This window comes from Bos taurus, chromosome 28 (genome assembly GCF_002263795.3).
Source record: "Bos taurus isolate L1 Dominette 01449 registration number 42190680 breed Hereford chromosome 28, ARS-UCD2.0, whole genome shotgun sequence".
Lineage (NCBI taxonomy): Eukaryota > Metazoa > Chordata > Mammalia > Artiodactyla > Bovidae > Bos > Bos taurus.
The window spans coordinates 22,648,604-22,675,325 of NC_037355.1; the positions used below are offsets into that span (position 1 = coordinate 22,648,604).

The 26,722-nt window shown below is 37.7% G+C and overlaps 1 protein-coding gene across 5 annotated transcripts in view; it reads right to left on the bottom strand.

Moving 5' to 3' along the window:
* The window catches only part of CTNNA3 (catenin alpha 3), a 1,905,103-nt gene that overhangs the window by 373,914 nt on the left and 1,504,467 nt on the right, over positions 1–26,722 (bottom strand). For all 5 annotated transcript variants that reach the window (XM_005226477.5, XM_005226478.5, XM_059882614.1 and 2 more), the window contains 1 exon segment: positions 5,172–5,323. In XM_005226477.5, the coding sequence (XP_005226534.1) occupies positions 5,172–5,323 (152 nt within the window).

The following is a 26,722-nucleotide window of genomic DNA, read 5'->3' on the forward strand; positions in this document are numbered from 1 at the left end:
CTTTGAAGTAGGTATAGTACCCAAGTTTATTTTACAAAGGAGTAATCTGAGGCATCGGAGAAGGCAATGGCACCCCACTCCAGTAGTCTTGCCTGGAAAATCCCATGGATGGAGGAGCCTGGTAGGCTGCCGTCCATGGGGTCTCGAAGAGTCGGACACGACTGAGCGACTTCACTTTCACTTTTCACTTTCATGCATTGGATAAGGAAATGGCAACCCACTCCAGTGTTCTTGTCCGGAGAATCCCAGGGACTGGGGAGCCTGGTGGGCTGCCGTCTATGGGATCGCACAGAGTCGGACACGACTGAAGTGAGTTAGCAGTAGCAGCAATCTGAGGCATACTGAAATGTGTTACTTGTCATGGTCTTAACCATTGTAAGAACTCTTGTAGGGCTTCACCCTATGCCTACAAGTCCCATGCTTGCCCAGGTTCAAGGCCAAAGAAAGAGGCCAGAGTCAGTTAGAGAGACATCAATGGTTTACCCGGGAGCTTACCCACCTGAGGTCAGGTCCTGGAGTGATGCCCCATCCTGTGCTGCCCCATGCCAGCAGAAAGCCAGCAGGACATGGCAGCAGTCTTCACGCCAGGGGAAAGGGGATATTACCAGTTATTAGGGAATTGATGTCAGGTGGGCTCATCAGTTTCCAGGGAAACCAGCAGAGAGGCACGCCCCTTACCACCCTTTGATAAGAACAATCACCAGCTGGGGCCTGGGGCAAGTATATAGGAAGGTCAGTCACATGCTTAAGATTTAGGTGAATCAGACACTAGTCTGGCAAGGGGATGTACAGACAGCAAGAGAACAACCATCTTGAGTGACCAGACCACATAGCTCTTAATCACTGTAAAATTTACACATATATATTAAACACCAACAGGGCTTCCCAGGTGGTGCTAGTGGTAAAGAACCTGCCCGCCAATGCAGGAGATGTTAGAGAAGTGAATTTGAGCCTAGGGTCAGGAAGATCCCCTGAAGGATGCCATGGCAATCCACTCCAGTATTCTTGCCTAGAGAATCCCATGGAGAGAGGAGCCTGGAGGGCTACAGTCCATAGGGTCGCACAGAGTCTGACATGACTAAAGCAGCTTAGTGTGCACATCAAACACCAACAAATAAAAAAATAATAATAATAGAAAAAATAATACTCCCTACTCTCCAAGGTTAAGGACAAGATTCTACAACCTCAACTGTCCACACACGGAATCCAGAGAAGAAAGTAAATGTCACAGTATTTGAGAAATTTTTAAAATAATCTAAATAATGGTAAACACAGTTATTCATCAAAATAAATAGTAAAGGCTGCTGATGCTGCTAAGTCGCTTCAGTCGTGTCCGACTCTGTGCAACCCCATAGACGGCAGCCCACCAGGCTCCCCAGTCCCTGGGATTCTCCAGGCAAGAGTACTGGAGTGGGTTGCCATTTCCTTCTCCAATGCATGAAAGTGAAAAGTGAAAGTGAAGTCGCTCAGTCGCATCCAACTCTTAGCGACCCCATGGACTGCAGCCTACCAGGCTCCTCCGCCCATGGGATTTTCCAGGCAAGAGTACTGGAGTGGGTTGCCATTGCCTTCTCTGAATAGTAAAGGCAGGTATAATCATATCTGTAAAACTATAAAATACCAGGCTCTGATCTTAAGTTAGCATTTTATCATCCTTAAGAGCACCAAAGGACACTCTTGAAAATTCAGGTCTAAGATTGGATTTTGTAACACTCACACACATTCTCAAGAGCATAGCCTAGCCCTCCCTGAACATGAATAATTATACCTGTATTGCCTTCATGTTGACACTCTTTAGATACTCTGAATAAAGCATCAAATGTTTTTCAGTTCTGAGGTCAAGATATTGGTCAGCATTTCACCTGACCTTTTAAAGAGAATATTCCAGACCAATTTTATTATCTTCTATGATAAAGGGACAGTCCTCAAAGTGGGGGCAGAGATTTTCATTAATTACATCTGAGTTAGACTTCTATTTTCAGCCTATATTCCAATTAGCAGTTAAGTACAAAGGTTTATGGGTTAAGAATCCTTGCAGAAGTGCATCCAGGTGCCTTTAGAGTCTGTCTAGCAGAGGAGGTGGGGAAGGGGAGGGGTGGGGGCAAGATAGAAATGATGGGCCTCTAGACTATCCTGAAAGGTTTAAATACAGGAGCTCTGCTTTCTCTCTTTTATTTATTTATTTAAGCTTTGAAGTGTGTTTGAAGAAAGAGTATCTTTACCTCAACATTCAAAACAACAAAAATTTCAAAGCATACACTTACCCGTATGTTCTCAATGACTGGAACATCAGATTCTAAGGGATCTTAGCACTAATGCCCTTAATTGGAGCAATTTGACAGGGATTAAGGGCCAATATGACTTAATATTTTTATTAATAGTCTAGATGAAGGAACTCAGATTGTAGTCTCATATTTCTAATTAATTTAGGTATGGTCACCAACCAAAGTTAAAAGCAAACTGATAAATTACATGAAGAATCATTCAGAAATATGATGAAGTTTATTAGCATTAGGATTTGGGGCCAAGAACAAACACATCATATTGAAATAGAGAAGGGATATACAGGCAATGACAGTATTAAAAAAAACAATCATCTATCCAATAAGAAGGTAGTACTAGGTTAACAGTAGTTGGCAATATTAATAGCAGTAATGTAAGAAGCTACTTTATTTGACATTGGACAGGCTCTAACTAGAGTATTCCTTTTGATAGTCTCACTTGAAAAGTTTATTGAAAAGGTAAATAAGGACTAGTGAAGAACACAAAATACTAAAGTATTCCTATGAGAAAAAGTTGAAGTATTTACCTTGAAAAAGAGATGACTATATGGACAAATTACTGTGCTCAAAGGCTATTAATAATTATAATAAATTGTTCTGCCTTAAAGAGGACTGCCAGGTATGAGGGATATATATAAATATGATCAGATAATTTAATTTGCTATAAGTAAGCAATTTTGATAATGAGAAAAATTTTAAATACTAGAATATCCAAGTGGGAGAGGTTGTAAGACTTTTATCCCTAAATAGCTTTTGCAGTAAAAAAAAAAAAAAAAATGTATTCCCTGCCCTGGTTCACCTAGGCTATTTCACTGGTTTATCTTCACTTCACAAATACCCATCCAGGGATACTGGAAATGCCAAGGTTTCACCCTTGTAAAGCTATCTTCTGAAGTTCATGGATCTTTGTCATACTTTCCGTATGAAGTATGTTTCTTCCTGGTTCCACCTATCCTCTCAGCTCAGAATTAATACTACCCCACTAGTTCATACAGGAAAAGCACAAAAATCTTTGTTAGAAGAAAACATTTGGCCAAAGTACTTTGCAGTTCAGATGTACTACTAGGACAGTACTACTATTGCTGCTGCTATTGCTTAGTCACTTCAGTCTCGTCTGACTCTTTGCGACCCTGCAGACTGTAGCCTGCCAGGCTCCTCTGTCAATGGGATTCTCTACGCAAGAGTACTGGAATGGGTTGCCATGCCCTCTTCCTAGAGATCTTCCTGACCAAGGGATCAAACCCGGGTCTCCTGCATTGCAGGCAATTTTTGTTCATAAATATATATTCTGAGGTTTCTCTTATATGTATATCTGGCTTGCTTGAAGGTTTTCCCAAGATCTTAAGGGCTAGATCCTGTGTTTTAACACCTCTAGACTTTTGTCTTTGTTTATTCCATAAATGTCCATCTGGCCTAGCATGCACCTTGATTTTTCTTGGCCCCTTTCCCTACAAGGTCCTCTACTGTCTCCATTTCTATAGACTCCTCCATGTAACCTGACTACGACAATCAGACCTGTCAGATACTACGGACGTCCACCCATAGCTCCTCAGCACATGCAGTTCCATCTCATAGCCATACTAACAGTTAAGGCCAGAGGCATCAAATCGAACTCTACTCATGCTTACAAATTGCACTCACCACTTCTACCAACTCATCTTACCCAGACCCTGCCTGAGAGTGGCTTTTTTTGGCCACAGGAGCTTGATTGGCACAGTAGAAGGCTCTGGTAATGCCTCTCAGGAGAGGTGGCCTTTAACCAAGTGTGAATAGGTAAATCAATTGGATTTTATTCCCCAAAGGTAAGATAATTCTGAGATGTGTTCCACAGAACTCTGCTAGAGCTCTCCAGGTTCAGTCACCAGTTGCCTGCAGTGACTCATAATTACAGCTTATTGCTTCTCTGTCTCATTTTTTTCCAAAATAGACTAATGATAACACAAATACTTACCTCTGCCTCCAGGTGAACCAATCCCAAAATAATCTCTCTCCATATCTTTACTTGTGCTGTTTTTTATTGTCGTTGCTGTTTTTAATAGTATTAATTAAAAAAAAAAAGAGAGAGAGAGACTTCCCTGGTGGACCAGTGGCTAAGACTCAGCACTCCAAATGCAGGGGGCCCAGGTTCACTCCCTGGTCAGGGAACTAGAACTTTACATGCCCCAGTTAAGAGTTCACATGCCTCAACTAGGAGTTCACATGCCACAACTAAGACCCAGGACAGCCAAATAAAAATTAAACATGAGTGTGCACACACACACACACAGAGAAAACCTCTAATTAACATTTTAAGGAAGAACAAATACTGCTGATTTCCGTATATTCAGTGTGCTCACAACAAATGACTCACTATCACATTTGGGAAGATGGTATATATTCTCCCAAACAGACAACACTCAAACATTTGTTGTTCCTGGCAGCTCCAAGTGAGATTTCTTACAGAACACTGATTCTATGTTCTAGCATGAGAGGATGCAGACACAGAAATTCCCTGTTTTAAATACACTTTCCTATACATTTCAATATAGTGATTAGAAAGATCCTCTCCTTCTATTCAAGGAAAGAAAGAAATTACTTTATGTATTGTTCTTTGGCTTCTGATCATGCTATGTGACACTTTAGCAAACCCTGTACACAATGAATTCTATCATTTCTGCACATGTGGCAGTTAAATGTGCTCATTTGCATAAGTTATAACCATATACATAAGTAAAAGCATTGTTCGTGACAGTAGATCTGACTTTGGGGATACATATGAATTTCTAAAGTTCTAATGGATTTCAGCATTGACATTATGGCACAGAAATAAAACACTTCTTGCAATCATTCCAGGGATCCCAGATGGTGAACAATGCTACAATATTTCAATGGAAGGTAAAGCAGACTTACCCGAATCATCATGACTGAACATCTGATATCATGAATTGTATCATAGATCTTCTTTGAGATGTCCACGAATTGACTATCATCAAACACATCCAAAGAGTTTTTACTTAAGGCTTCCAAGGCAACATTGACTTGTGTTACAAATTCAGGAATTGCTGTTAAAATGAATAAGAAAGAGAAAATTGTCCTATTTGTATTTTCAGATTACTGAGAAAAGGAGAATCATATTGTTAAACACATATTTGATTAATAAACTTTCAATTATTTTTTTAAAGGTATGAAGACAAAACATTTTGGCAGTATAATCTTGAAACTCTGAAATGTAAAAAGAATCAAAGACAAGAAAGATATCTTAATGAAAATATTTTTAAAAGTTATATTTCTCCTTTATAGCATTTGTCTTACTAAGTCTGGAACCATATTATCATTTTTTGTCCTATCCATTGTAAGCCTAAAGAAATTACAAAAAAGAATTGGTGTGAATAACAGTTGAAATCATAGAAAGATACTTTTAAAAAATTGAGTTGCAAAATAGAAGAAAATTACATAAACCTACTAATTCTATCTCATAGAAATAATAAAAATACTTTAAACTTTCTTTTGATAAAATATTTCCCCCTCATCAAAACGATTAATGAAAAGAAATTGGTGATCTTATACATAAAACATTTCTATCTAAAATAAGAACATTGAATGAATGTAGGGATATATCAATCAGTAAGGCCAATCCAAAGAATGTTCTTTTTTAATTAGGGTTTCAAACTGTGTTAGTCCTCTGTCACATCTGACTCTTTGTGACCCCATGGACCGTAGCCCATGAGGCTCCTCTGCCATGGAATGCTCCAGGCAAGAATACTGGAGTGGGTTGACATTTCCTTCTCCAGTGAATCTTTCTGACCCAGGAACTGAACCCAGGTCTCCTGTGCAGGCAGATTCTTTACTGTCTTAGCTATCAGGGAAGCCAAGATTTCAAAATGCACGCAAGCTAAGTCACTTCAGTTGAATCTGACGCTGCAAACCTATGGACTATATCCCACCAGGCTTCTCTGTCCATTGGATTCTCCAGGCAAGAATACTGGAGTGAGTTGCCATTTCCTCTCCTAGCGGATCTTCCTGACCCAAGAATGGAACCCATGTCTCTTAGATCGGCAGCCAAGTTCTTTACAACTAGTGCCATCAAATAGTCTCAATTAAACACATTTCTCCATCTTTGCTCACAGCATCAGGGTCTTTTCACATGAGTCAGCTCTTCACATCAAGTGGACAAAGTAATGGAGTTTCAGCTTCAACATCAGCCCTTCCAATGAACACCCAGGACTGATATCCTTTAGGATGGACTGATTGGATCTCTTTGCAGTCCAAGGGACTCTCAAGAGTCTTCTCCAACACCACAGTTCAAAAGCATCAATTCTCTGGCACTCAGCTTTCTTTATAGTCCAACTCTCACATCCATACATGACTACTGGAAAAAACCATAGCCTTGGCTACATGGACCTTTGGTGGCAAAGTAATGTCTCTGCTTTTGAATATGCTGTCTAGGTTGGTCATAAATTTCCTTCCAAGGAGTAAGTATCTTTTAATTTCATGGCCGCAGTCACCATCTGCAGTGATTTTGGAGGCCCCCAAAATAAGGTCAGCCACTGTTTCCACTGTTTCCCCATCTATTTGCCATGAAGTGATGGGACCGGATGCCATGATCTTAGTTTTCTGAATGTTGAGCTTTAAGCCAACTTTTTCACTCTCCTCTCTCACTTTCATCAAGAGGCTCTTTAGTTCTTCTTCACTTTCTGCCATAAGGGTGGTGTCATCTGCATATCTGAGGTTATTGATATTTCTCCCAGCAATCTTGATTCCAGCTTGTGCTTCCTCCTGCCCAGTGTTTCTCATGATGTACTCTGCATATAAGTTAAATAAGCAGGGTGACAATATACAGCCTTGATGTACTCCTTTTCCTATTTGGAACCAGTCTGTTGTTCCATGTCCAGTTCTAACTGTTGCTTCCTGACCTGCATACAGGTTTCTCAAGACACAGGTCAGGTGGTCTGATATTCCCATCTCTTTCAGAATTGTCCACAGTTTATTGTGATCCACACAGTCAGAGGCTTTGGCATAGTCAATAAAGCAGAAATAGATGTTTTTCTGGAACTCTCAATTTTTTGATGACCCAGCGGATGTTGGCGATTTGATCTCTGGCTAATACTTAAGTTGAATGACAAAGAAAGTTTCACAGAGTAATTATGGTAATATAATACAGAATTGAGTTTTGAACTCTGTCAGAATGCATAATTTAAACTCTAATTACTAGACCATATCATATGGAGGAAGTTTCTGCCCCATGTGAAGTGGCAGGATAAAGGCAGACTAATTTTTAGAGTCATAATTCTAAACCTGGAAGATATAAATGCTTTCTCCAATACAAAAATATTAATAAATATTATTTTTATTTTTTCCTACTTTCAAACCCCTGTCTTCATGTATGGCATACCATCTCTTGCAATCTGACCTGCCATGTTCTTGATATGGGGGAATGTTGGTAATATACACGGGTAGTCATATTTTGGGGCTTCCCCAATGGCTCAGTGGTAAAGAATCTGCCTGCAACACAGGAGAAGCAGATTCAATACTTCAGTTGGGAAGATCCCCTGTATAATGGCAACCCATTCTGGTATTCCTGCCTGAAAAATCCCATGTGCAGATGAGCCTGGGGGCTACAGTCCAGTGGGGTGCAAAGAGTTGGACACAACTGAGCATGAGCACAAGGCATATTTTATTTAGTACCTTCTTGCCTCCACCTACTAAAATGTATCATCTGTAGCCTAATTCTTAGTTACTATACCCACCAGGGTATCCATTCTGCTTTTCTTCTCTGTCCATTCTCTAGGTGTGAAAAGTGAAAAAGAAAGCCTCTCAATCGTACCCAACTATTTGCGACCCCATGGACAGTCCATGGAATTCTCCAGGCCAGAACACTGGAGTGGGTAGCTGTTTCCTTCTCCCGGCCATCTTCCCAACCCAGGGATTGAATACAGGTCTCCTGCACTGCAAGTGGATTCTTTACCAGCTGAGCCACCAGGGAGGCCAATCCAATAAAAAGAGGCTTCTAGTTGGGAATTCCGTAGCAGTCTAGTGGTTAGGACTCTCCTATTTCACTGCTGAGGGTCTGGAATCAATCCTTAGTCAGGTTCAGCAAGCCATGCAGTTATGCAGCATGGCCAAAAACAAACAAAAAAAGGGGGCGGGTGGGGGGACACCTGGATGCATATGGCAAAATATAGCTATTAAAAATTAAATTCATTAAAATTAGTTTTTTTTTTTAATTTTATTTATTTTTAAACTTTACATAATTGTATTAGTTTTGCCAAATATCAAAATGAATCCACCACAGGTATACATGTGTTCCCCATCCTGAACCCTCCTCCCTCCTCCCTCCCCATACCATCCCTCTGGGTCGTCCCAGTGCACTAGCCCTAAGCATCCAGTATCGTGCATCGAACCTGGACTGGCAACTCGTTTCTTACATGATATTTTACATGTTTCAATGCCATTCTCCCAAATCTTCCCACCCTCTCTCTCTCCCACAGAGTCCATAAGACTGTTCCATACATCAGTGTCTCTTTTGCTGTCTCGTACACCGGGTTATTGTTACCATCTTTCTAAATTCCATATATATGCATTAGTATACTGTATTGGTGTTTTTCTTTCTGGCTTACTTCGTTCTGTATAATAGGCTCCAGTTTCATCCACCTCATTAGAACTGATTCAAATGTATTCTTTTTAATGGCCGAGTAATACTCCATTGTGTATATGTACCACTGCTTTCTTATCCATTCATCTGCTGATGGGCATCTAGGTTGCTTCCATGTCCTGGCTATTATAAACAGTGCTGCGATGAACATTGGGGTACACGTGTCTCTTTCCCTTCTGGTTTCCTCAGTGTGTATGCCCAGCAGTGGGATTGCTGGATCATAAGGCAGTTCTATTTCCAGTTTTTTAAGGAATCTCCACACTGTTCTCCATAGTGGCTGTACTAGTTTGCATTCCCACCAACAGTATAAGAGGGTTCCCTTTTCTCCACACCCTCTCCAGCATTTATTGCTTGTAGACTTATGGATTGCAGCCATTCTGACTGGTGTGAAATGGTACCTCATAGTGGTTTTGATTTGCATTTCTCTGATAATGAGTGATGTTGAGCATCTTTTCATGTGTTTGTTAGCCATCTGTATGTCTTCTTTGGAGAAATGTTTATTTAGTTCTTTGGCCCATTTTTTGATTGGGTCATTTATTTTTCTGGAGTTGAGCTGTAAGAGTTGCTTGTATATTTTTGAGATTAGTTGTTTGTCAGTTGCTTCATTTGCTATTATTTTCGCCCATTCTGAAGGCTGTCTTTTCACCTTGATAATAGTTTCCTTTGATGTGCAGAAGCTTTTAAGGTTAATTAGGTCCCATTTGTTTATTTTTGCTTTTATTTCCAATATTCTGGGAGGTGGGTCATAGAGGATCCTGCTGTGATGTATGTCAGAGAGTGTTTTGCCTATGTTCTCCTCTAGGAGTTTTATAGTTTCTGGTCTTACATTGAGATCTTTAATCCATTTTGAGTTTATTTTTGTGTATGGTGTTAGAAAGTGGTCTAGTTTCATTCTTTTACAAGTGGTTGACCAGATTTCCCAGCACCACTTGTTAAAGAGATTGTCTTTAATCCATTGTATATTCTTGCCTCCTTTGTCAAAGATAAGGTGTCCGTATGTGCGTGGATTTATCTCTGGGCTTTCTATTTTGTTCCATTGATCTATATTTCTGTCTTTGTGCAAGTACCATACTGTCTTGATAACTGTGGCTTTGTAGTAGAGCCTGAAGTCAGGTAGGTTGATTCCTCCAGTTCCATTCTTCTTTCTCAAGATTGCTTTGGCTATTCGAGGTTTTTTGTATTTCCATAGAAACTGTGAAATTATTTTTTCTAGCTCTGTGAAGAATACTGTTGGTAGCTTGATAGGGATTGCATTGAATCTATAAATTGCTTTGGGTAGTATACTCATTTTCACTATATTGATTCTTCCAATCCATGAACATGGTATATTTCTCCATCTATTAGTGTCCTCTTTGATTTCTTTCACCAGTGTTTTATAGTTTTCTATATATAGGTCTTTAGTTTCTTTAGGTAGATATATTCCTAAGTATTTTATTCTTTCCGTTGCAATGGTGAATGGAATTGTTTCCTTAATTTCTCTTTCTGTTTTCTCATATTAGTGTATAGGAATGCAAGGGATTTCTGTGTGTTGATTTTATATCCTGCAACTTTACTATAGTCATTGATTATTTCTAGTAATCTCTGGTGGAGTCTTTATGGTTTTCTATGTAGAGGATTCATCCCAAAACAATGAATTTCACCTTTTCCTCAAGCGCACATGGAACCTTCTCCAGGATAGATCACATCCTGGGCCATAAAGCTAGCCTTGGTAAATTCAAAAAAATAGAAATCATTCCAAGCATCTTTTCTGACCACAATGCAGTAAGATTAGATCTCAATTACAGGAGAAAAACTATTAAAAATTCCAACATATGGAGGCTGAACAACACGCTGCTGAATAACCAACAAATCACAGAAGAAATCAAAAAAGAAATCAAAATTTGCATAGAAATGAATGAAAATGAAAACACAACAACCCAAAACCTGTGGGACATGGTAAAAGCAGTCCTAAGGGGAAAGTTCATAGCAATACAGGCACACCTCAAGAAACAAGAAAAAAGTCAAATAAATAACCTAACTCTACACCTAAAGCAACTAGAAAAGGAAGAAATGAAGAACCCCAGGGTTAGTAGAAGGAAAGAAATCTGAAAAATTAGAGAAGAAATAAATGCAAAAGAAACTAAAGAGACCATAGCAAAAATCAACAAAACCAAAAGCTGATTCTTTGAAAGGATAAATAAAATTGACAAACCATTAGCCAGACTCATCAAGAAACAAAGGGAGAAAAATCAAATCAATAAAATTAGAAATGAAAATGGAGAGATCACAGCAGACAACACAGAAATACAAAGGATCATAAGAGACTACTATCAACAATTATATGCCAATAAAATGGACAATGTGGAAGAAATGGACAAATTCTTAGAAAAGTACAACTTTCCAAAACTCAACCAGGAAGAAATAAAAAATCTTAACAGACCCATCACAAGCACGGAAATTGAAACTGTAATCAAAAATCTTCCAGCAAACAAAAGCCCAGGTCCAGACGGCTTCACAGCTGAATTCTACCAAAAATTTAGAGAAGAGCTAACACCTATCCTGCTCAAACTCTTCCAGAACATTGCAGAGGGAGGTAAACTTCCAAACTCATTCTATGAGGCCACCATCACCCTAATACCAAAACCTGACAAAGATCCCACAAAAAAAGAAAACTACAGGCCAATATCACTGATGAACATAGATGCAAAAATCCTTAACAAAATTCTAGTAATCAGAATCCAACAACACATTAAAAAGATCATACACCATGACCAAGTGGGCTTTATCCCAGGGATGCAAGGATTCTTCAATATCCGCAAATCAATCAATGTAATACACCACATTAACAAATTGAAAAATAAAAACCATATGATTATCTCAATAGATGCAGAGAAAGCCTTTGACAAAATTCAACACCCATTTATGATAAAAACTCTCCAGAAAGCAGGAATAGAAGGAACATACCTCAACATAATAAAAGCTATATATGACAAACGCACAGCAAACATTATCCTCAATGGTGAAAAATTGAAAGCATTTCCTCTAAAGTCAGGAACAAGACAAGGGTGCCCACTTTCACCATTACTATTCAACATAGTTTTGGAAGTTTTGGCCACAGCAATCAGAGCAGAAAAAGAAATAAAAGGAATCCAAATTGGAAAAGAAGAAGTAAAACTCTCACTATTTGTAAAATTAGTTTTAAACTTTATTTCCTCAATCACATATACCACAGCTCAGGTGCTCAATAGGCATAATCAGTTGAGTCACTCAGCTGTGTCCAAATCTGAGACCACATGGACTGCAGCATGCCAGGCTTCCCTGTCCATCACTAACTCCTGGAGCTTGCTCAAACTCATGTCCATTGAGTCGGTGATGCCATCAAACCATTTCATCCTCTGTTGTCCCGTTCTCCTGCTCTCAATCTTTTCCAGCATCAGGGTCTTTTCTAATGAGTCAGCTCTTCGCATCAGATGGCCAAATTATTGGAGTTTCAGCTTCAGCACCAGTCCTTCCAATGAATATTCAGGACTGATTTCCTTTAGGATGGATTGGTTGGATCTCCTTGTAGTCCAAGGGACTCTCAAGAGTCTCCTCCAACACCACAATTCAAAAGCATCCGTTTTTTGGTGCTCAACTTTCTTTATGGTCCAACTCTCATATCCATACATGACTATAGAAAAAAAGCATAGCTTTGACTAGACAGACCTTTGTTGGCAAAGTAATCTCTGCTTTTTAATATGCTGTCATAGCTTTTCTTCCAAGGAGCAAATGTCTTAATTTCAAGGCTGCAGTCACCATCTGCAGTGATTTTGGAGCCCCCCAAAATTCAGTTTGTCACTGTTTCCATTGTTTCCCCATCTATTTGCCATGAAGTGATGGGACCAGATGCCATGATCTTAGTTTGTTGAATGTTGAGTTTTAAGCCATCTTTTTCACTCTCCTGTTTCACTTTCATCAACAGTCTCTTTAGTTCTTTAGCTTTCCTTCCATAAGGGTGGTGTCATCTTCATATCTCAGGTTAATGATATTTCTCCTGGCAGTCTTGATTCCAGCTTGTGCTTCATCCAGCTTGGCAGTTTGCATTATGTACTCTGCATAATAGGCAGGATGACAAAATACAGCCTTGACATACTCTTTTCCCAATTTGGAACCAGTTCATTGTTCCATGTATAGTTCTAACTGTTGCTTCTTTATCTGCATACAGATTTTTCAGGAGGCAGGTAAGGTGGTCTGGTATTCCCATCTCTTTAAGAATTTCCCACTATTTGTTGTGATCCACACTGCCAAAGGCTTCTGAATTCTGTTTTGAGAGTGGCAATATGGAATGTTTCTATCATCAGAAAAACTTCTAATGGATAATACTATTCTCCAGTGGATTATTTACCAGCTATAGTGTTCCATAGTGAAATTTCATTAAATGGCTTTCTCATTTTCAGTGAACAGAATAGCAAAGGCAAAGAGAAAGCTAATTCACGCATTTTGCCTAGGAGAAATAGCCCTGAACCAAATTCCCACTAATTTCAATGTGACTCCCAAGGTATCAATATATTTCTAATCTGGGCCTTCTCCCTGAATTCCAGAACTATAGATTCAACTGCCCATTGCAAAATTCTACCTGAATTTTTAGTAATACCTCAAATCCATCTGTTGAAACCAAAATACCTGGAAAGCCTAATTTTCTTCCACTGTTTTCTATTTTGGTGCCTGGTCATCCATGAACAATACCCCGCTGTCTTCTTTGCCTCACAGTCATTTTACCCTCTATATCCAAATGTCTACCAAGTGTAATCTCCTCTAACCATATAAATATATTGTAAAGCCATTGCCAGTATAGCTCCACTGCCTCTAACCATCATTATATCTCCTGCTCGAGTGCTCCCCATAATCCTTCTACTTAAGATCTCATTCTCAGATTCATCGTAAGTACTGACACAATCTTTTGGCAAAACAACTCAGTAATTAGTACACCAGTGTTTGTCACAAAATAGATTCTCAATAAGTTGTTTTATTAGTAAGTCATGTCACTACAATATTAAAAACTCTTCACTGGTTCCTGGAAACTTTCTCCCAAGTATGTAGTCTGGCTCATAATAGATAAATAATTAAATGAATTAAGTTATCACATGAGTTAATGAGTGAATATATAAAAGTCAGACAAAAATATAAGTACAATGCAACATGTTCAGCTTGTATAATTTGGGTTTTGTTCATACTTGGTAATCTCCAAAAATATAATTATGTGGGCTTATGAGAACAGTCAGCATATTTAATGAGTTAATCTTTACTTTTTATAGTGTTGAGAGAAGAAAAAACTCTTAAGCAAATGTGTCCAGTTATTTCACATTTCCAGGTGCTGGAGTGAACAGCAACCACTCCCACCCCCAACCAAAACGATCACTCCAAAGAAAATAATAAAGCTCCTAATCACTTTGATATTCTCATCACTGAATCAATGGATATGAGTTTGAACTAAATCTGAGAGATAGTGAAGGCCAGGGAAGCCTGGTGTGCTGTAGTCCATGGGGTCACAAAGAGTCAGAAATGACTCAGCAACTGAACAAAAATAATATTAACCCTAAAGACATAGCTAAATGCAAAGAGATGTTGTACCAAAACTTGTGGTGTTTTATCACTGACAAAACCCTATTCAAAGTCTTCCCTACTAAAAAAATGTTTTTCTCATCAAGCAAAAAACTGTGCCATACAATAAAAATTTAACTTTATCCATATCTTCCATCTGTTACTAATCTCTCTACAATTTGAAACTGCTCTCATCATCTTCCTATGGAGATCTTGGCCAAAAAAAAGAGAGAGAGAGAGAGAAGCATAAAATTATGTAAAGGTCTAGTTTTCACTGCCATGTGAAATAATGTGAAAAAGATTTAGCATACTTTAAGGAAAATACAACATATTTATTATTGCAACATGATTTCATTTTAACTCTTCTAGAGGCCTCTTACTAATAAACTAATATTAGTTTCAATTAAAATGAAATCTTTGAGAAGCAAATGTTTAATTTCTGAAGTACAGATGGAAACTACTACTTTTTTTCACTCTAACAGCATAAATGAACTATTCAAAGCTGATATATAATACATTCCTCATTTCATTAGTTTAAACATCAGCTGTGGGTGTGCTTTATTCATACTATGGACATATGGTTGCTTGGATCAGAGTTGAAGTGAAATTTTTTAATGCTTTCAAGAAAATACAAAGTGAGTATAATTAAGTAGCCAGTTAATGGTAATTTAAAAGGAAAAGCAAATTGACAAAGCTATCTCAAATCCATAATCTACCTAAGTTTCAAGAGAACAAGGTCTATACATAATATACCATTGTGTTATACAATCATCGATCAAAGAGAGGGACACCTTAAACAAATTCACTCTAATCAATTGAAATGCCAGGTAGAATCAACTGTTCTGAACTTTGGAGTGTAGATTTGTTAAACAAAAGTGGCCTTTGGGTCAATATCTTGTCAGCTTCAAACTTAAAACTACCTTGTCTATTTTATACTGCCAGATTCAAAGCCAGCCCTGAACTCATTAGAAGTCTGTACTGTCTCTACCAACTTTATTCAGAATATACAGAATAATCATATCCATTGAGTGCTTACTCATCTTGACACTGTATTAAGCATTGTATATGCATTGTTTCATTTAATTCTCACAGCAGCTCTCTAAGGCAGAAACTATCTGACTTTGCGATGCCATGAACTGTAGCCTCCCAGGCTCCTCTGTCCGTGGGATTTACCAGTCAAGAATACTAAAATGGGCTGCCATGCCCTTCTCCAGGGGATCTTCCCGACCTAGGGATCAAACTCAGGTGTCCCGGATTGCAGGCAGATTCTTTACCGTCTGAGTGACCAGGGAAGCCAGTATAATGCTATCTTGATTTGACTGATGAGGAAACTGAGGTCAAACAGCTGATAATTGAGACTTCAGAGCTTGCTCTCTGAACCCCAAAGCTGCACTGCCTCCTTTTGATAAGTAAAATACTTTGGGCTTCTTAATCTCAGTGTTCCTGGGAAAATTAATGTTAATTTTCTGGCAATAGACCCAATTTCTCCCAGACCTTGAGTCTCTCTCTGGTAGTAACTCAAGAATATTTTATCCTTTCTCAATTCTTGCTAAATTTATTATGTGCTTTTGAAAGCAGGTGAGGGCACATAAATATTGGATTAAGTAGGTCAGAAAAAAAATTTGAACTCATTATAGCTAATCATCTCAAATGATGTCACTAAATTATGTTTTCTATCATTAATAAAATGCAGATTAAAATATTTCTAATTATACTATTATCTTTGAAAATTACCAATGATAGAGGAATTTGGCTTTGAGAATTCACATAATGCTAAGTCATCATTTCTTTACATTATGCTAAGTGGGAAGAAATGAATAATAACAGAAAGTGCAGTTAAGCATATGCATGACTTCTATAAATATTACATACTCTTAATTTTTAAAATTTGTAGAACAAACATTGATTATCAAGGCTCTTTGTGCCTCACACATGACATATCTTAAAAATCAATAACCAGTGAGAATTTTGCTTTTCTTCAAATGAGAGAATCAAGGATCAGAGTGAGTGCTTTATGTCACATCACACAGTTAACAAGAAATTTAACTGACTTCACTGTTGACTTCACATCTACATTTCAAACATGTGGATTGGCTAAAACAACAACAACAACAACAAAACAAATAAAAAATGAAATAGCAAAGAGAAAGACTGTTGTCATGGCTTCATGATGCTGATACTTTTTCTCCCCTTTGGCAGAAATCTTTGCTCTATGAAATTCTGGATCACTTAATTAGCCTGAGTGTCCAGCTTTGGGTATCACCAGCAATGAAAGGACTTAGCTGTTTTCCCTAGATGTTAGTCTTGACGTTTCTCAATAATACATTAATATTAATAAATGATATTCATTTATTTAGATGTTTTAGGAATTATTCATGACTACTTAATGTAAAATTTAGCTCTGTCACACTTTTTCTCATATCCTTTTCAACTGTGTTAACATCATGTTAATTGGTTAAAGGAATGTAACTATTTAAAGACTATTTAAGTCTTTAAAGTTGCACCTGTACCAAGTAATGTTCTGTGATGTCCATTGCTCATTATGTACCACATTAATTTAATGGAATTAACACATTGTCTCTTAAAAATTTTTGTTAGTTGTTTCTGTATATCTTGGAGGTGGATGAGCTTAGAGGTGGATCCTCTACGTTTCACTCAAACCTTCAAAATAACTGCAGCTTCAAATGACATCTTGACTGCAGTGTCATGAGACTAGGGCAGAATTACACAGCTAAGCCACTTCTGGATTCCTAATTCTCAGAAAATGTGAAAGATAGTATTTGTTGTTTTAAGCTGCTAAATTTTGGGGCAATTTCTTTTACAATGGATAATTACTACACTAAGAGACTGGAAAGGTCTAAGAGAGTACATTATTTTTGCCCATTTAGGTTCATTCAGATGGAATCATACTGTATATATTGTTTTATATCAAGTTTCACTTGGCATTGAGGCTACGAGATTTAACTCACATTGTTGTATGTAGGTTAATTTTGTCTTAATACTATATAGTATTCCATTGTACAACTATATCACATATTTATTTACCCATTCTATAGGTAATGGTCATTCAGATAATTTCCAATTTGAGACTTTTATACATAGTGATGCTATGAACATACTGTACATCTTTTGGTACTGGGATATGTATACATATTTTCAGGGAATTTACATACATATTTCAGGGACTATACCTATCAGTGTAATTTCTGAACCATAGAATATATTTTTGTACCATATTAGTAGACACTGACAGTTTTAAAAGTGGTTGAAATACATTTTATTTCTATCAACAGTGCTTGAGAGTTCTAGTTGTAATGATAACACTTTTGGCATATTCCGGCTTTTACATTTTAGCCTTTCTATTCTCTCTTTCCTTTTAATGTGTGAGTCAGGTGTGTGTGTGTGTGTGTGTGTGTGTGTGTGTGTGTGTGTGTGTCTGTGTTCTATTGGTTAAGCTTCTGTATTGCTTTCAATTTTTACCTACTCTCTTGCTGTTTTTGAGTTTTGAATGGTTTGAATTTTCCTCTTTTAGAAATACTCATCTTATCTATTGCTCAAGATCATTCATTAACCACTTGAATTTCTAGTATCAAGAAAAACACACACAGGAAGAGTGAAAGAAAAATAAAGAAGTAAAGGTGCACTATGGTCTGTATCTCTAGCCAAACACAGTGTAGGAGGTATCTTGGGTCACAAGAATAGGGAAATGTGAAAATTAATAAACAGACGCTTTCTTTAAAGTGGATCTGGGAGTCCAGAAGGGGCAGTTCTCACACCCTATCTCTTGACATCAATTGTAGACTCAACAGGAAGAGACATACCTTTGCATTTCTTAAAGGAAGAAAGTTCCTATTTTACTACCCAGCAGGTTGTTCGTTATTTAGTCACTAATTCCTGTCTGACTTTATGACCCCATGGACTGTAGGCTGTCAGGGATTTCTCAGGCAAGAATACTGGAATGGGTTGCCATTTCCTTCTCCAGGGGATCTCCCGGACCCGGGGATTAAATCCACATCTCTTGCACTGGCAGGTGGATTCTTTTCCACTGAGCCACCAGGGAAGCCGGGTAGGAAGAAGAAAGACATTCTCCTTGCCTGGCAACAGCCCAGCCAATGAGACACTGTCATGACTCTGCCAATGAAAAGCCACTACACTTCAAACTCCCAGTTTCCTCCAATGGATATTTTTTTTTTTTTTTTTTAACAGCCCCACCGAACTCTTCCTACTCTATAAAAGAATATTCCTCTCCTTTGTTTTCCAAACCTGCCTGTGGTTTACCATAGATTCCATGTCCTGGGTTGCAATTCTTTGCTATTATTGAATATAACTATTTTGCTGGTGAAATACTTGACAATTTCAATTTTTAGGTAAATAGAAATGCCTTGTGGAGAAAAAAAGAATCTTTAAAGATGCTAAAGTATATACATAGAATTTGAAGGTTTCTAGTAGGAGAAACATTTTTTTCTAACCTGTGGTGGTGAGGTAGTCCTTCACATGCGCTGGGGATTTGCTGGGTGAGAATAAAAAGAGTTAATCTCAGCTCCCTAAACTCCAACTCTCCAACATGTCCAGCTGTCTATGATTATATGTCTGAATACAACCCTTTTCTTAACTCTACCTGGTAACTTTCTACCCACTCTTCACATTTAATTTAGATGTCAGTTTCCCTGTGAAACATTCCCTGATCACTAGCCCACCCAAGCCTCTGGCTGTGTTAGGCAATCTTGTCTCTTGGACTTGCTGATACTTCAGACATACATTTGCTAAAGATGCTATGTCTCTAACTGTATGTATTTTCTTATACTCAGCCACAACTGCCAACAAAGGTCCATCTAGTTAAGGCTATCATTTTTCCAGTGGTCATGTATGGATATGAGAATTGGACTGTGAAGAAAGCTGAGCACCAAAGAATTGATGCTTTTGAACTGTGGTGTTGGAGAAGACTCTTGAGAGTCCCTGGGACTGCAAGGAGATCCAGCCAGTCCATCCTAAAGGAAATCAGTCCTGAATATTCATTGGAAGGACTGATGTTGAAGCTGAAACTCCCATACTTTGGCCACCTGATGTGAAGAGCTGACTCATTTGAAAAGACCCCGACGCTGGGAAAGATTGAAGGCTGGAGGAGAAAGGGACGACAGAGGATGAGATGGTTTGATGGCATCACCAACTCACGGACATGAATTTGAGTAAACTCCGGGTGTTGGTGTTGGACAGGGAGACCTGGCGTGCTGCAGTCCATGGGGCTGCAAAGAGTTGGACATGACTGAGTGACTGAACTGAACTGATAGAGAGCTTTTAAAATCAGAATCTCTGTCATCACCTTTGTTTCCTCAGGAAAGTGGTAGGTTCAGAGTTGGAATTCAAACATCAGGCACACAACTCAGAGCCTGAACCCCTTCCACTGTGTTCTACTGCTGGATGCAATAATCATGCTGAGATATATCTTCAAACGTTAAAGAACACTGAGGGTAAAGAGAACTAAATCTTCAAGAGAAAAAAAGGCCATCTATAAAATATTACAATCAGGTTGGTATTATACTTTTCATGAGCAACAATGGATGCTGAAAGGAAAAATATAAAGCCATGCATATTCAAATTCTAAGGAGAAATTATTTCAGAATTGAGATTCAGTTCTCAGCCAATTTACTAATTAAGTAAACAGTGAGATAAAGATTTTTTTCAGACATGCATATACACAGAATAGTTAATTTCCAAGAACTCTTCATTAGGAGGATACTTGTCAATAGAATCTTAAAACAAAAAGTGAATCAAAAGACCAAGATATGGGGCTGAGAAAACAATGAGGTCAGAAAAACAGTTGGGAATACCTTAGGGTATTACTGTGTGTCGTAGCATGGATACAATGAGTAAGCATGTAGATATTTTTGACAGCCAAGACTCTCATTATGGAATAACGGAGGTACTACTATGGAATGTGATAAGACAAAAAACCCATGGGATGAGATTGCAATGGAGGTGTCAGCATGAACTCATGATTTCATATATAGCAATATATTACCTTTTGTGTAAGAATGAAGAGGAAATAAAAACATAGTAATCTGTTTATTTTCACATAAAAAAGACTCATATGAAAGACAAAGGAAATTTATTATTTACAAGGGATGCTAAGAATAGGGTAGAAGGAATAGAAGGAAAAGATTAGTCTCTGAGAGGATATACATTTTGTGTATTTTTAACTCTTATAAGCATGTTAAGATTACACACTTTCAAAAATATAAGATTGATAGCAAGGATATCAGCAGGAGAAGGAAACCTAAAAGCAAATGCAAATAGCAACGAATGAATCTGTTTTGAATTTTCAGGGTGTGTATCATCGAGTTGTTTATACTTACTACTTTCTAAAGCTGTGCTATTAAATCCACTAGCTGCTAGAAATATCTTACTATTCAACTTAATTTACATTAAATTGATAAGATTAAATATAATTAAAAATTCACTTCCTCAGTCACTCTGCTCACCATATATGGCTATCATTTTAAACAGTGTAAACACATGAAAAGATGCTCAACATCACTCATTATCAGAGAAATGCAAATCAAAACCACTATGAGGTACCATTTCATGCCATTCAGAATGGCTGCGATCCATAAGTCTACAAGCAATAAATGCTGGAGAGGGTGTGGAGAGAAGGGAACTCTCTTACACTGTTGGTGGGAATGCAAACTAGTACAGCCACTATGGAGAACAGTGTGGAGATTCCTTAAAAAACTGGAAATAGAACTGCCTTATGATCCAGCAATCCCACTGCTGGGCATACATACTGAGGAAACCAGAAGGGAAAGAGACACGTGTACCCCAGTGTTCATCGCAGCACTGTTTATAATAGCCAGGACATGGAAGCAACCTAGATGCCCATCAGCAGATGAATGGATAAGAAAGCAGTGGTACATATACACAATGGAGTATTACTCAGCCATTAAAAAGAATACATTTGAATCAGTTCTAATGAGGTGGATGAAACTGGAATCTATTATACAGAGTGAAGTAAGCCAGAAAGAAAAACACCAATACAGTATACTAACACATATATATGGAATTTAGAAAGATGGTAACAATAACCCTGTGTACGAGACAGCAAAAGAGACACTGATGTATAGATCAGTCTTATGGACTCTGTGGGAGAGGGAGAGGGTGGGGAGATTTGGGAGAATGGCATTGAAACATGTATAATATCATGTATGAAACGAGTCGCCAGTCCAGGTTCGATGCACAATACTGGATGCTTGGGGCTGGTGCACTGAGATGACCCAGAGGGAGGGTATGGGGAGGGAGGAGGGAGGAGGGTTCAGGATGGGGAACACAGGTATACCTGTGGCGGATTCATTTCGATATTTGGCAAAACTAATACAATATTGTAAAGTTTAAACATAAAATAAAATTAAAAAAAAAAAACAGTGTAGATATAGCTCAGTTCTATCCTCGTTAAATGTTCTTTTGGACAACACTGTTTCACATACTTTCAATTAATTATTTGTTGAGCATCTGTCCTCTGTAGGACACGGTTTTAGATACTGAAATAGTGATATAAGTACCAACTGTGTAGTTTGTCTATGTGTACTTCGCCAACAAGAGTTGTAAATCTTTAGAAACAAACCCCCTTTGGAACCTGAAAACTAACCGGGCCATTGCAAAACTGTCAGATTCTATTTACCGATATCATTCTTAGCTTTGTTGGTCAACATATATTCACCTTCATAAAAATATAAGTGGCTACCTAAACAAGAAAAAATATATATGTTTTGCTTGTGCTTTGAGAGACTATAGATATTTTTGCTTACTGTGTTAATCTCATGAAGGTTATAGGATTTCACATCTGCTGAAATTATCTCAGTTCTAATATATGCCAAAAAATGTTCTGGAATTTCCGTGCCAACTTGTTACTTTTACTTTGACAGAACTGTCGTTATTTTAGTGAGTTATAATATTACAGTGAAAGAGTAAAGACTCAATTTCATAGATAGTGATTTTACTCTTTCTACAGTAATTCAGTATTACATGGTTTGTAAGGAAGGGCTTGCACTGTACAAGTGTATAATATTAAGATTTTTAAAGGAAAAATTCATTTTTCTTGTATCTGATACTCTTGTATATTGAATCTTCTTACTATTGCAATCAATATCTTACAAATTTCAGGGTGCCAAAATTAAGATGATTCAAATACATATGGATGTATAACTCATTCAACAGATATTTTTCTAGAAAGTTGAATAAAAAACGTTTGTGAACTTCCTGAGTAAGTTTGTTGTATTGAATCACTCCTTTTATTATTCTTGAATGAATGAAAACAAACAAACAAAAAATGCTGTAGGGAAGTTTCCTATTTAAGGCAATTGAAGAGACTTCTTTTATGAATATTTATCCCCCAAATTTCTTTCTTTCTTTTTTTTTGTAATGCTGGATATAGGTGCATACATATAATTCAAACACTATTTTAAACAAGTATACTAAAGTGAATTAAGATTTATAACTATGCTGATTTTTAAAAAAATAGCTACAGAAATACAGAAATTTCTGTATCAGTATAAGCTAGGATTGTGAAAGACCAGTCAAAAAAAAAATTTTTTTTTAAGGAGCTAAAATTCTTTTGTAAAATGAAGAAATAGGTCTACTTCTAGCATAGACACTTTCTGGATCCATGGGTCTATTCAAAATCACGCATGAACCATATTCACTTTCTCTGGCTATATTTGGTTATAAGCAGAAAAACTAAAAAAAAAAAAAAAAAAGAATAGACAGGAAGATGGCAGATGTATGGAGAGAAGAATGGGTAGTAAAATAAAGCATGGATTGTTGGAAGAAAAGATAGGTGTACAGAATCATGGGTATAAGTGTGAATGGATGAAAGGTGAGATTAAACTTTATAACTCTACTTCCAAAAAAGAAAACTTCAAAGAAGCAAGCATATAATAAGCTTTCAAAACTTAAAGCAAGGCCAATATAACTGGAACTCCATAATGGAAGTTAGAGAAGACAAGGATAACTGCATAAAAATATTCTAGAGTTAAGGTACAATAATTAAGTATAAAACTGATCACTTGCATTCCAGGCAAAAATGAAGCAATGAGTTATATGCTTCATAATATTAAAATGGAGCTGAGTACTTAAAAGGGCTTCCCTGGTGCCACAGAGGGTAAAGCGTCTGCCTACAATGTGGGAGACCTGGGTTTGATCCCAGGTCGGGAAGATCATCTGGAGAAGGAAAAGGCAACCCATTCCAGTACTCTTGCCTGGAAACTTCCATGCACAGAGGAGCCTGGTAGGCTACAGTCCATGGCAAAGAGTCGCACACAAATGAGCAACTTGAACACGAGTACTTAAAAGTTTTCACTGGGACTGATGTAAAATTTTTCCAACACTACATGCTGAGGGGAGTGACTGTTTCACTTAGGGAGTTATATGTTTTGTTACTAAATGACAAAAAATGATCTTCACAAATAGTGTTAAAAAGATAGAAAAATATCTTCATAAGAATATTTCTTTTTACAACATTATCATCATCTTCTTTAAAAAGTTAAGTCCTAGAATTTTTGATTTGCACCTTTTTGGGTCACAAAGAGTTGGACATGACTGAGTGACTGAACTGAACTGATACATGATTTTCCAAGTTTTATCCCTGGACCAGTAGCATTGGGTAACTCAGGAACTTGTTAGAATTTAAATTCTTTTCTTCCTCAGACTATGGTATCAGGACCTCTGTGGGTAGGCCCTAGAGTTCAGTTCAGTTAAGTCGCTCAGTCGTGTCTGACTCTTTGCATGTGTCCAACTCCATGAATCGCAGCACACCAGACCTCCCTGTTCATTACCAACTCCAGGAGTTCACTCAAACTCACATCCATCAAGTTGGTGATGCCATCCAGCCATCTCATCCTCTGTCGTCCCCTTCTCCTCCTGCCCCCAATCCCTCCCAGCATCAGAGTCTTTTCCAATGAGTCAACTCTTCATATGAGGTGGCCAAAGTACTGGAGTTTCAGCTTTAGCATCAGTCCTTCCAAAGAACACGCAGGACTGATCTCCTTTAGAATGGACTGGTTGGATCTCCTTGCAGTCCAAGGGACTCTCAAGAGTCTTTTCCAATACCACAGTTCAAAAGTGTCAATTTTTTGGCTCTCAGCTTTCTTCACACTCCAACTCTTACATCCATACATGACTACTGGAAAAACCATAGCCTTGACTAGACGGACCTTTGTTGGCAAAGTAATGTCTCTGCTTTTGAATATGCTATCTAGGCTGGTCATAACTTTCCTTCCAAGGAGTAAGCGTCTTTTAATTTCATGGCTCTAATCACCATCTACAGTGATTTTGGAGCCCCCCAAAATAAAGCCAGCCACTGTTTCCCCATCTATTTGCCATGAAATGATGGGACCAGATGCCATGATCTTAGTTTTCTGAATGTTTAACTTTAAGCCAACTTTTTCACTCTCCTCTTTTACTTTCATCAAGAGGCTTTATAGTTCCTCTTCACTTTCTGCCATAAGGGTGGTGTCATCTGCATATCTGAGGTTATTGATATTTCTCCTGGAAATCTTGATTTCAGCTTGTTCTTCTTCCAGTCTAGCATTTCTCATGATGTACTCTGAATATAAGTTAAATAAGCAGGGTGACAATATACAGCCTTGACGTATTCCTTTTCCTATTTGGACCAGTCTGTTATTCCATGTCCAGTTCTAACTGTTGCTTCCTGACCGGCATATCGGTTTCTCAAGAGGCAGGTCAGGTTGTCTAGTATTCCCATCTCTTTCAGAATTGTCCACAGTTTATTGTGATCCACACATTTAAAGGCTTTGGCATAGTCAATAAAGCAGAAATAGATGTTTTTCTGGAACTCTCTTGCCTTTTTGATGATCCAGAAGATGTTGGCAATTTTATCTCTGGTTCCTCTGCCTTTTCTAAAAATAGCTTGAACATCTGGAAGTACACGGTTCACGTATTGCTGAAACCTGGCTTGGAGAATTTTGAGCATTACTTTACTAGCATGTGAGATGAGTGCAATTGTGTGGTAGTTTGAGCACTTTGGGCATTGCCTTTCTTTAGGATTAGAATGAAAACTGACCTTTTCCAGTCCTGTGGTCAATGCTGAGTTTTCCAAATTTGCTGGCATATCGAGTGCAACACTTTCACAGCATCATTTTTCAGAATTTGGAATAGCTCAACTGGAATTCCATCACCTTCACTAGCTTTGTTCATAGTGATGCTTTCTAAGGCCCACTTGACTTCACATTCCAGGATGTCTGGCTCTAGGTGAATGATCACACCATCATGATTATTTTGGTTGTGAAGATATTTTTTGTACAGTTCTTCTGTGTATTCTTGCCACCTCTTCTTAATATCTTCTGCTTCTGTTAGGTCCATACTATTTCTGTCCTTTATCGAGCCCATCTTTGCATGAAATGTTCCATTGGTATCTCTAATTCTCTTGAATAGATGTCTAGTCTTTCCCAATCTGTTGTTTTCCTCTATTTCTTTGCATATAGTAGGATCACATATAGTAGATATAGTTAGTTGGCTATTTCTTTGCATATAGTAAAATCACATGTAATAGATATAATTAGTTGGCTCTCCAATATTCTTTACTAACATCCTTGTGAAAAGAAATTAATTTGTTCAGCATACTAATATCAGGAAGATGATGTAGTTCTCAGCCTACTGGTAAATCCTGATTATTATGCAGTAAATCTCCAATAGTCAGTGACTCATTTAAAGAGAACCTGCCACTCTGTTCTAGCCAATGAGATTTAAGAAAGTATATTGGAGGAAGGTTTCTAGGAAAGCTTTTCATGCTCAAAGGAAAATATCAGAGAGTTGGTCCCCCTTCCTTCTCTGGACATTTTCCTGTACAGATATGACTTCTAAGAAGTGCTGTGGTCATCTTGCAACAGAGAAAAAGTTGTCACATCAAAATAACAGAGAAAAAATACGTATTTCTATCAGTGTTTATATTAACTGTTGAATTAAATGACCCTAAACTTCTTGATATATAAACCTGTAAAAGTTTCTGTTACTCATAGTTTGAAGAGGTATAACAGATTAAATGCTATTTAATCCTAAAATAAAGTCATTTTAAAATGAGTAGTGTGAGACTTTGGCAGGTGCCTATATTTATAGCTAATAATTAACAAAGCCAACTTTTGTACACAGTTCTACTGACTCCAAAGCCTGTGTTATTTCCATTACTCTTCATAGTGATAGATATGTTTTGAGGGTTTTTTTTTGTTTTTTTTTCTTTTGTTTG